This window comes from Solea solea, chromosome 20 (assembly GCF_958295425.1).
Source record: "Solea solea chromosome 20, fSolSol10.1, whole genome shotgun sequence".
Lineage (NCBI taxonomy): Eukaryota > Metazoa > Chordata > Actinopteri > Pleuronectiformes > Soleidae > Solea > Solea solea.
In genome coordinates, this window is record NC_081153.1 from 18,988,652 (window position 1) to 19,000,518 (window position 11,867).

At 38.8% G+C, this 11,867-nt stretch overlaps 1 protein-coding gene across 1 annotated transcript; it reads left to right on the forward strand.

Moving 5' to 3' along the window:
• The first annotated feature begins 379 nt into the window (after positions 1-379).
• Positions 380-9,490, forward strand: LOC131447795 (zinc transporter ZIP4-like). The gene is made up of 12 exons (XM_058619845.1): positions 380-893; positions 2,794-3,162; positions 4,152-4,353; positions 4,478-4,665; positions 5,467-5,641; positions 6,131-6,303; positions 6,430-6,639; positions 6,855-6,953; positions 7,172-7,223; positions 7,502-7,654; positions 7,746-7,933; positions 8,036-9,490. Exons 1-12 carry the CDS (start codon positions 684-686, stop codon positions 8,162-8,164), a joined length of 2,148 nt encoding a protein of 715 aa, XP_058475828.1. The 5' UTR covers positions 380-683; the 3' UTR covers positions 8,165-9,490.
• The last annotated feature ends 2,377 nt before the right edge of the window (positions 9,491-11,867 follow it).

Below are 11,867 nucleotides of genomic sequence, written 5' to 3' on the forward strand. Positions count from 1 at the left end.
GAGTTGCATTAAATGTGTGTGACTGCATGGACACAGCCAAAGGCACACGTTTGATTTCAAAAGCTAAAAAGGAACAACAAATGCTGTTTTGGATTTGAATACAACCATGTTGACTGAATTCCAGTGTTACAAAATAAGAGCACATAACTTTGTTTACTACGTGTCAAACTGTGAAACCACAAGTGTACACTTAGCTTTTCTTTTTTTTTGACTTATAGCAGGGTCCTGTACGGTTTACAGTACGTCTTTATCAATTTAACTAACAGGAAGTAACATTCTATTACAATAACTCAGCGTTCAACTCCTTATCAACAATAACCAACAAACTGATTAAACTTTGCAACAAAAGAAATGAACAGCAAAGACAAGAGAATGAAAGCAGAATTAAGAAAAAAAGAAAAAAGAGGACAGAAGAAAGAAATCCAAAGGCGTTGATGGTGTGGAGTTGTGACCCCCCACAGGTGACACCAGGTTTAATAGATAGGTAAAGGGCAGCACAGCCAGGTCTCAGCCAATCACAATCCAGAGTCGAGGTTCACTGAAAGTGCTATGGTTTTAAACTGATATCAGCTGAGAGAGAGTCTGTAGAAATACCTTGGGTCTACATCAGCCTCTACACCAGTTTCGCACCCCACCTTAAACAATAAGTGATTTAAAAGTAAAGGAAAAAAGAAAGTTTTAAGATGTTTTCCTCTGTGCTGTTTCCTCTCTCGCTACTCGCGCTCTGCGGAGTGTTCGCTTCTGTATCGGGATCGCCCGCTGTGGAGCAGGTCTACAGGGACGTGGTCAGCGCGGTGTCTCCGGGACAGCAGTCTCTGACCTGGGAGTCGCTTCACACCCTCTTTAATACACTGGAGAACCGTGTGCAGTGCGGCGAAGTGCCGTGTGAAAAGGTACGTTTTATTAGGTTAACTCGGCCGCCAGGTTACGAAGAGCCGTGTGGCGAGAAGCCGGTTCTACTGTGAGAGAGAGGGCAAGGTCCAAAAGATATCAGTCTGCTGGAGTTACTGTAGAAACAACGACCGCGATGATATCATAGATGAAGGAATAGTTCCGTTTATTAAATATAAAACAGTGTATATATATAGCAATACACATACGGAAAAGGATTAGTGCCACATGTGAAATGTTTTTGGGAAACAATTAAAACAGAATTTCTATGGGAGAGTATTAGTGCCACAATTTTCCCCCCAAAAATTCAGAGATTTAAATCACAATTTTAACTTTTAATCTCAGATTTGTGACTTAAATCTCAGAATTCATGCAGTTTTATTTTTTATTATTGTTTTACTTTCTTTAAAAAAAAAGAGTTTCATACAGTAGACTGTGTTATATGTGTTTATATATATATATATATATATATATGTATACACATACATATATGTATATATGCAGTTCTGAATTTTTTTTAAATTTAATGTCACTTTAAAGTCACTAACTTTACAAGCCTGATCAAGACTTATATACGTGTGTGTAGATATACGTGTGTGTATAGTTTATGTCCATTTTTATATACAGTAATGGTGGTAGCACAAAGTCTATGCTGTATTGTCCCGCTTATGTGTGTAACATTATAAAAGCATTGTGCAAATACATACAGTATAGTGATAATATGTGAAAATATTCAAAATATTTTGTATTATATTTGAATATACATGAATCATACACATTACATTTAGTTTAGTTTTCAGTTGGTTCTTCAACAGAACTTAAGTTTAACACAAATCTGGCCCAATTTAATTGTTTTTATTTAGGTTGTTTAACATTTGGGATCTCAGGGATCTCTCTACGGTATGAAACAACATTCTCCTTAAATTAGTCATACATTTTAGATAATTAATCTATTCACATAAGAATAACAAATTGCAAAGCTGGGAAGTCATGCTGACTTTTCAGTCTCTGGCTTTTCACCAGTTATTTCAATGTAATGATTATACATATAAAATACTGAATTAGCGCAAATCCTCACAAATCAACGATTGGTCACATTATCTGAACAAATGTTTGACAAAAGGGACAATCAAAGCATCAAGTGTGTTATTGTACATAGACGTATTAACTTTAATACATGGTCATTATTGTGTGCTTATTTGATGATGACCAGTTTTAGGTGTTAACAGTCAACTTTAATGAACTCACTGTACCAGGAAGTGGGAGTGGGAGTCCTTGAACTTCCCACATCAGACGTAATCTGCTTGAGTGGACTGTGTGTGGTTAATAAGTATAAGTGTTGTACAACTTCAGTGAATGAGGAAAAACTAAAAAAAAACATGGTTGACAATACCAATAGGGAGTTTCAGATTGTAATATAGGGAAGAGTGTTATCACAGGTAATCCATGCCTGATACAGCAATAATAAAATGAATAGTAAAATAATAAACCATGTTTGACCCACCTAATAATGTCAGTTTGACATTGCGAGTTCATATTATACAGCCGTTCTCATATAAACAGCAAAAATGTAGACACAGCAGAAAATGAATCACTTCCTAATTTTAAGTTTTTGAATCAAATATGAGAATTTCTGCCACTGGAAATGACAAATATTCAGTTATATCAGACACTGTATTCAGCTTTTTTCTCGGTCAAAACAGATGGGTGCCACTATTTTATGGTGTCATATTGTGTTATTTGAAAATAAATAAATATATGTAAATTGAATAAAATGGTGAAAAGATCAAATTAACATGACGTCAAGATGGAGCAACTTTGGTTTAGTTCTTGCAGGATGTTCAGTATGTAGTAGCTTTTTTTTCTATTTTGCTCAGTGTATGTGCTCTGCTGTGTGTGCAGTGCAATCTACCAGGCGGCGTTCACCAGCTCATCACCAATCACTCCGGCCACGCGGAGGATGAAACTGGAAAAGGCAGTGAAAATGTGACCATCGGTGTTTCTCAGTTCACTCACCTTGCTGCAGGCTGCGTCCTGTACCTGACTGCTCCTGACCTGGTCTGCACCTCAGTACGGCAGGGGAGGTGGGGTGAGGAGACTGAACGTTTCCTACACGAGATCACACATGAGGAGCATCATGAACATGAACATGAACATGAACATCAGCATGAAACGAGTGGGGCCCACCACCACCTTGAACACATGGACGTTCATGGATTAGAGACACTGCTTCAAAAGATTCACCACCACTATGAGCCGTTACACAGTGAGGTAAGTTTAAGACAACAGCAAAATAGTTTGAGGCAACCCTCAGTCTATAAATGAATTATGAGGTACAGTAAATACACCGCCATCCGTCCAACAAACCAGCATTATCACAATTTACATAAAATGTTGCCAAATTAATCAGATTAATTAAGATTTTTCCACTTTTTAAACACAGAACTACACATAGAACTATGTGATTTCAAAGAGACTCAAAGAGGCCTAAGTGCCAACCAGGTCATCTTAAAATAAAGGCTCAACATGGATGACTGCTATCCTGTATGCAACACGTGTTAAATTATCTTATCGCGTAAATCCCGGCTGTATTAATCGCAACGATCAATGCGTAACTTTGACAGCCCTACTGAAAACACAAAGAGGCACCCACGAAAAGTTTCAGGAGTGAATTCTACTGCTCAATAAATCTGGTTGTTTAGCCGTTTGAAGAGATAAACGCTTCTTGCCCTCGCACCACCTCTGCACTACTGTTCACTCCCTCCCTCATTTAGGTTTGATAGTTTTGCTCGACAGAGCCTGTTTTCAGACAAAGGGTGCAGCAAACGAAATAATCTTGCATTGTTTCTGTTCATAAAGAAATTTACTAGCTTCAACATGTATTTTTAACATGGGCAAAATTTTCGAAACAACGTCTCAGTATAAAGAGAATTGGACCTCTGTTGCTCTGGGTTCTGAGAGTTAGAAAATCTGGATCCTCACCAGGAGACTTTGACCAATCACAGGTTAGTTCAGACACAGAGGGGGCTCTCCTACTGCTGTGCATACATGTCCTTTAAGTGGAAAGATCGTTATTCCAGCATTAAAGACACCTGTCTATGCTGGAAAGCATCCTAAAAAAAAAAAGAAAAATAACAGAAAAAATGTAAATTTAAACTTTCATCAGACTACACAACTGTCAAGCATATGCTGGGAAGTGTGTTTGTTTTGTTTTTGAGATTATTTGTAAAACTTCATACTCTTTCTCTCCGTCCTTTTAGAGCTGTGTCTCAGCCAGTGACATCATGGCAGAGGTCAATGCATCATTACCTGACCAGGGGCAGGAAGTGGGCGCAGTTTTGGGCCGCGTACTGTATCATGCTCTGCACGGTCACTGCTTCATCAGCTCCTCCCTGCCTGAGGAGAGCTACTTCCTGGATTACCTCATGGATCATGTGGGGTCAGAGAACTTTACTGTCAGAGGTAAATGTCCTGCAGGAATCTAAAAACAAACAAACATGGGCAAAGATACATGCACAGAGAGAGACTGTGATCACCGGAAAACCCAGATCCTATTAATAACAAACATCATCTCTTTGCTCTGCAGATTTGGAGGCTCTTATGTGGAGTCTGAACCTAGGGCCACAACACGACCATGACGACCATGACGACCATCACGACCATCACGACCATGAGGATGAACACGTGGATCACGATCACAGTGGTGCCAGGCGGAGGAAGAGGAGCAGCCACGGACATCATGAGGGAGACGGAGGAAACTCGACCTGGGATCAGGTATTAACCTACTCTCTTCATGCCAAAATATAGTGCAGAAAAACCTGAGGAACAAAAGTCAACACTTATTAGCCATCACTCATCTAAAACAGCAATACAAACATGTTTAATTTTTATAAGATTCTAAGATAATGTATACTGTATTAGTAACAATATGTGTATGAAGGCAGTAGCAGTTGATCTCAGAGAGCACCTTTTGTATGATGGTCATTTTAACCTATTTTTTAGTTAATAAGTTAATAATTTAATGGTCATTCAGAACATATGACACATAATAAAGTAACAAGAGCGACAGCTGGTGTAGTCTTCTGCTGCTGCAACAACTTATTAGAGTTACTGTGGCCTTCTTTTTCGTTCATCATTTTGTCAGGGCCACTCTCCTCTGGCATCAACAAGGCATGTTTGCCACGAGAACTGCTGCTGACTGGATATTTTTTCTTTCTCTGCAAACACTAGAGATGGTAGAGCTAGAAAATCCCAGTAGCGCATCAATTTCTGAACTTTTCAGATCATTAAATCACCTTTCTTCCATGTTCTGATCCTATGCTTGAACTTCAGCGGGTTGTTTTGACCATGTCGATGTGCTGAAATGTCTTTGACTGATTAAAATACCTTAACAGGTCAATAATATTAAGTCTTTTTCTACTGTATTTCATTGCCTGTAGAAAAACACAAGGGAAAGTCCACAGTGGTTGTGATGACACACACACAGAATAGTTAGGAAGAGCAAACACATTTCTTTTCACTACAGTACCTCTCAGATCATCAGTGTCTAACAACCAATGCTTTGACTTCTCCCAGCACTGTTTCTCTGCCGAAGAGCTGGTCCAGATCCTTGGTTCGACGGCCAATGGCTCTGATCTGGGTCGGTCCGACATGGCTCGGCTCAGCCCCTCACTCGTCCAGCAGATCCTGAGCGGAGCCTGCGTGGACAACACAGGGCAAGTGAAGCCAGATGGACTCACCATGACTGAGAGTAAGTGTGTGCCCTGGATCTACAACCTGCCTACCTCTGTGTCTGGTTGTAGAAGTTGCAAATAGAACACAGACAGTGATCACATGAGGAGGAGACAAGACAATGACAACATGTGAATGGCACAACAAACCAAAACACTTAATCAGAACATAACCATAGTTTGCAAGTATTTTGTGAATATAATGGCTTCACCATTTCACATATATTGCATTTAAATCTAAATAAATATTCATTGAACGCCCTTTATTTATCTGTCTCTCCAATCTAAATTTTAATACAGTGTCCTTACGTAAAGCATTTATTTAAACATGTATAAACTAAATATTAAAAATAGAAATTTAAAGAACTTAGAAGTGAAACTTTGGGATGAAAAAAAATTATACTTTAAACTTCCTGAGAACAAAAATCAAAACCAACCAAATTAACTTGGCCGACTGATTCATTGGTCTAAAATACAACGCTGACAACTTCCTCTGTTCCTTTTGTAAGGATACCTCTATGCAACTCTCGCCAATGCCTTAATTACGCTGACGTCCATGTTTGGCATCGTGCTGCTGCTGTGTACGTACTGCACCAGTATGTTCCAGTTGTGCATCCAGTTTTGCATCAGTTTGGCTGTGGGTTCTCTGACTGGAGATGCTCTACTGCACCTCTTGCCCATGGTGAGTGATTTAAACAAGTGCATCAAGTTCTAAGACAAAACACCGCAAAACTGGATCCCTGTAGTAAAAATATTAAACAATTATGAAGTATGCTGAGCTTGATCTGTTCTGTGCTCTCGTGTCCAGTTTCTGGGTTTACATGTGCACTCAGACGGCGGCAATGGCCACGAGCACCAAACACAAGCACGCCACAGTCACCAGGAGGAAACTCCCGACTACATTTACAAGATGTTGGTCATGTTGGCCGGGATTTACTACTTTTACCTGATGGAAACAATCTTCTCTCTCGTCGCATATAAGAATAACAATCACCACCATCACCAGCACCATCATGCGGTAAGTACGACAAAAGGGAACAACACACTTGAACAGATAAAACTAAGAAGAATATCAAAGTATCAGAATCTGAATCTGCTTTGAGTACAAAATACAGAACATTTTGTATTTTTATTTCATTTGTGTTGCGTGTAGATGAATTTCCTCATACCTGTGTGATTACTTGTCCTCCGTTTATCGTATTTAATCTCATGTTCCCTCTTCCTCCCCTTCAGGAAGAAGCAGAGCCTCACCACTGTGACCATGGGAGGGTTTTAGAGATGTATCAACAGGAAAGGACACAGAAAAACAAGTCAACCTCAAAAGCAGACCTGGTGAGTTATATTATAATTTCAGCTGGAATATAACATCTAAAATGGACATGAGGGGTCTTGGTCCAGGATATGAAGACACATGTATTTACAGTAATTCACCTGCACAGAACAGTGTATTATCAAAACCTTTTTAGATTAGTGGTAAATATGCTCAATAATAGGGTGTGTTACTAAATATCTAAGCTCCAGTTACATTTTAGACCACATTTTCATTTCAGGTTGGCTATGAAGATGAGAAAACAATGTCAGAGTCAAAAGAGCGCACTCGAGGTGAGTGGTTGTGAAGGTTCTCAGCCCTCCAGCTCATGGTCATCTTCTCGAGTAAACTGTAGGCAACTGGACTTGCTTGAGTTAAGACGAAGATGTCTCACCGCTCATCCGAGAGGTCAAATGTTTTAAGCAAGTCCAGTTGCCTTCAGCTTGACTCCTGAGGATCACTAGAAGTGAGTAAACACAAAAACAAGAATGACATCACCCAGCTGTGATAAAGGCCCCCATTAGTGCGTCTGCCTCACTATAACTACTACTTTGCGTGTCTGCCTGTGTAGAACAGCGTTTGCTGCCCTACATGATAACTATCGGTGATGGGATCCACAACTTTGCAGACGGTTTAGCGATAGGTGCAGCTTTCTCCCTGTCATGGAAGTCTGGTTTGGCTACGTCAATCGCTGTCCTCTGCCACGAGCTACCACACGAACTGGGTAAAGAAAACAACCAAATTGTCTGATTTGATCTGTTTTTTCCCTAAATGGTTTTTACAGTCATTATCCTGTTGCTTCCGTTTCTCTCCAGGCGACTTTGCCATTTTGCTGCACAGTGGTGTGTCTGTGCGCAAGGCGTTGCTTTTAAACATCGGCAGTGCCATGACCTCATTTATTGGCCTCTATATTGCTCTGTCAGTTGCCACTGACCTGGCAACCAAACAGTGGATAGCTGCCATCACTGCAGGACTCTTTCTGTACGTGGGACTGGCTGATATGGTGAGTGCTTCAGTGTACCTTCAGTGAATGACAGTCACATGTAAACGATATATAAACAAAGGGGATCGTAACTTGCCTTTTACTCTTTTTGTGTCTCTCCAGCTCCCCACCATGATTCACGTCAGCAACAAGAGACCCTGGCTGATATTTGTGCTGCAGAGCGTCGGCCTTATCTGTGGGTGGGGCATTCTGTTAGTGTTGTCACTTTATGAAGAGAGGATCAGCTTTTAGCGCACAGACTCGTAACGGGACGCATAAAGTGCATTTGTGTGCAGTTTGTGTTTCCATTTGTGCCTACTGTAAAACTAATGAATGTGCAACCACGATTATATCCTTGATACAGATGGGAAAAATTGCAGGATAAAAAGTGATCTATCACTTTAGTGGTCTTCTTGTGAAGTAATTAAAGTTAACCATATCTCTTAAAGCAGCACTATTTAACTTTTACTGCCAAATTGTAAGTAGATTTTTGATGATTTTGAGTGACTTTGCTTGAACTTCCTGAGCAGTTTAAGTCACTTCCACACTGGTCAAAAAACCCCGATAAACACCCGATAACGTCTGGCTTTATAGAAAATGAACACAATTAGCATTTACTCCTGGGTCAAATGACTTTCCAAAAGACGTGTGCTTTTAAAACTCCAGCTCCAACTGCCTTTGGTTTACCTGTGTTTAAAAGATGAGGTATAGATGATGCAGTGGGAATGAATGAGGCACAAAGGTAGTGGCCCATCAAAATGCTTTTGAAGATTTATTTTTAAGTTAGAGAAAGGTTACATTGTGGGGCTTTAAATACCTTTGAAATGAGCTTAACTTACCAGTTTTTAAGTGTTGTTACTAAATGACATGGTATGCGGCCTGTGACCTTCTCTATTGTAATCAATACAGTAAGTTAATATTTTATTAGTATAGTTGTAGAATAATGTACGTACCGTATACTTACCATGTATATTACAGCCATGGAAGCTGAAGCAAAAGCTCTGAAACTGAATATGAATAACTTTGTTAAAGTTAAGATTTATTACGAGACCTCTGTGGTGGACAACAGAGTTCTTATGAAGCTCAAATTACATTTTTCAAAAGTGTATGTAGATAATTTAGTTGTAAAACTAACTTTTATCATTACTGACATTGTAACATTGGTCCTTTGTTCACACTAGAATTTATCCTCATTCTTATGATACATTTTGTAGCACACACATTTAAAGACATAGTAATGGACAAATGTTTCCCCCTTGTGCAAGATTAGAAAATGCTATCCTCAGTGGTTGTTTTTGACACTTAAGTGATAGTTCCGTTTGTTTCTTTTTCATTTCTCAGCACTGATGAATGTCATAATGATGACAGCTGATTACGTGAATGCTCCCTTTGAATTCCTTGTACAGAATTGTTATTTTTGTACTTCTTAAATAAATGTGCTTGTTCTCGAGTCATTAGGAAAAAAAAAGATGTCAAACCTGCTAAAGAAAAGGTGCACAGTAGTGCATTAATATTAACTCAACTATGATATGTCTTTTGTGTTTTGCTTTATTTGAAATTAAAAATTCCCTTCGTGAAGTTGTCGTTTCATTTTTTTTTTCTTTTGCCTAAGAGGCAGGTGGATGAACTGAAACACTCTCTGCTGTGGTTTGTCGGGTATTTGGTTTATCCTCACTGTGTTTGTGATGAATTTATGTAAATTTGGATTTTAATATTAGTAGTGTAACCTGTCTCTACAAAATCTAAAATGCGTGTTGGGGCCTTTTAAAGCAGAGAGAAAATATTACATTAAACCAAACAGTGTCAATCTGTTGACAAGGTATTGTGACATGACAGTGAGGACTTCTGACCATATTATTAACCAGTATATACACATATACAACTAAAGTCTAGGCCCAATGTCACTTAGTTCTAGAGATAAAGTCTAAGTTCTTGGCAAATTTGCAATAAACCCCCACTACACACAAACATTTTTAAACTGCAATGTCTCAAATTAACTTTTCATGAATGTCTTGAAGAGAGACTTGAGGAAACAGTTAGTGGTTAAATATTCTCCATTCTCCAGTTGGAGACATGCAGGTAAATTGAATCCTGTTTCTCCACTGATCTTCCTGAACAAACAACTTAAAGTTGTACTAGTTAATTATAATTTGCAATTTGGGTGTGAATGTCACCAGAGGCACTGGGGTAACTGTATATCATTTTTATCTCTTTCATCTAATCTCACAGGTTATGTGATCATTTTCATTATGGGGCAGAGTCCACTGACAACTCATTGAACAGGAAGAAAGAGACACACTCATCATCTTTTTTATATGTATAGAAATGCCTTTACACATACTTACTTACACAAAATAAAATAATGCAAACAAGATGTGGTCTGAATGTTTGTCTGAAGGATATGAATTACTTTGTGTCTACACTGATAATTAAACATCAGATCTGACAGAAATGAGATGCAGTTCCCCAAGGCTCCATTCTAGGTGGAAACCAAAATAAACACCTACAGTTACCTAATAGTTCCTGGTAAAGATCACTTTAATTTATCCTCTAGATAGTTTTATCTTGACAGGCAGAAGACTTAACAGTGGCAGGCATTCATCGATATTAGAAGATTATTAATCACACCTGCTTGTTCTGTCAAGATGAAACATGGAGAATATTTCAGTGCCACCCAAGTATATCTTGAACTGCAGGTGTCTAAACTTCACTGTTTTATTAATAATTTACTTAACTTGTGATATAAAGTGTGTGCTTTACAGATAAATGTGCCTTGCCTAAATGAGTCAGTTATGCTTTGAATACCATAGTATAGTAACATGGTCAGCTGACCAATTGTGACCCCAGCTTACAATGGACATCATAACTGGTAACTAGGTGTAACTATGAGATTGACTTCAGTGAAATTCAGTGGCCTTTTTGTGACATAGAAGAACAAGATTTTCAACATGGACGTGAAGCTGACATACATGACAAAATCATGTAAACATGGACCAGAAGTTCAAGGTTTGTTTCCAACATGTTGTGGAATCCATGCCATGGAGAATTAAGTGTTTTGAAAAGCAACATGAGGCCCTACCCACTGATTAAGTGGTCAGTGGTCATGTCACATGACTCGGAGGGTGCACATCATATATGCTTACATGTCTACTCACTCTGAGACAAAATTACCCATTTAATGACAATCCCTTAAGCATAATGTTGTAAAAAAAAAAAAGAAGAAGAAGAAAACAAATCAAGGAGATTACAGCATGTGGCTGCTGACCAAGGCAAACTGGATTTTCCTAAAGTCAGCTTTCCAACTGTCTACAGAACATTTTTAACAGGTTTAATGAACACTGGGATGGTTGTAAATTTTCCAGTAAAACTAAAACAGTACCTTTGAGCCTCTTACACATTATAGGAGGCTTTTTGTGTAACCTTGTAAAACTAGATGAGAAGATTTACAGCAACATATGGAGGTTTATGAGATAGCAGTAATGCTATGATGCAGACGGATGACCTCTCGTGTTAATGTAATGTCTGAAGTGCTAAATTACAATTTTTGAGAACTCCATTTAGTAAATAATGAATGACTGTACTTAAGGAAGATGAGTAATGGACATTCAGGAAAGCTGTAAGCTTGATTGGTGATAGGATGTAGGTGGGGGAGGAACAGAAGCACATCACTGTGGTTCTTGGTTATATCCCTCAGTTAGACACCTGTGACGGAGTCAGCGTGTAAATAAACAAGTGTTGAGTTCCAGTTTCCACTCAGTAATGCGTACACACGTACACTTTGCATCAATGCTTGACAATGGGTAGCAATAGTTGTTGATGTCAGTAAAGTGATGTTGATATAATGTCCACCGTTGTTGGGTGCACTTTGGCTGACAAAAAACATCTGTAAACAGGGAGAAAAACCCAGAGCTCAGTTTGAGCTGGGTAGTGTTAGAGCTAAATGTTAAAACGTGAT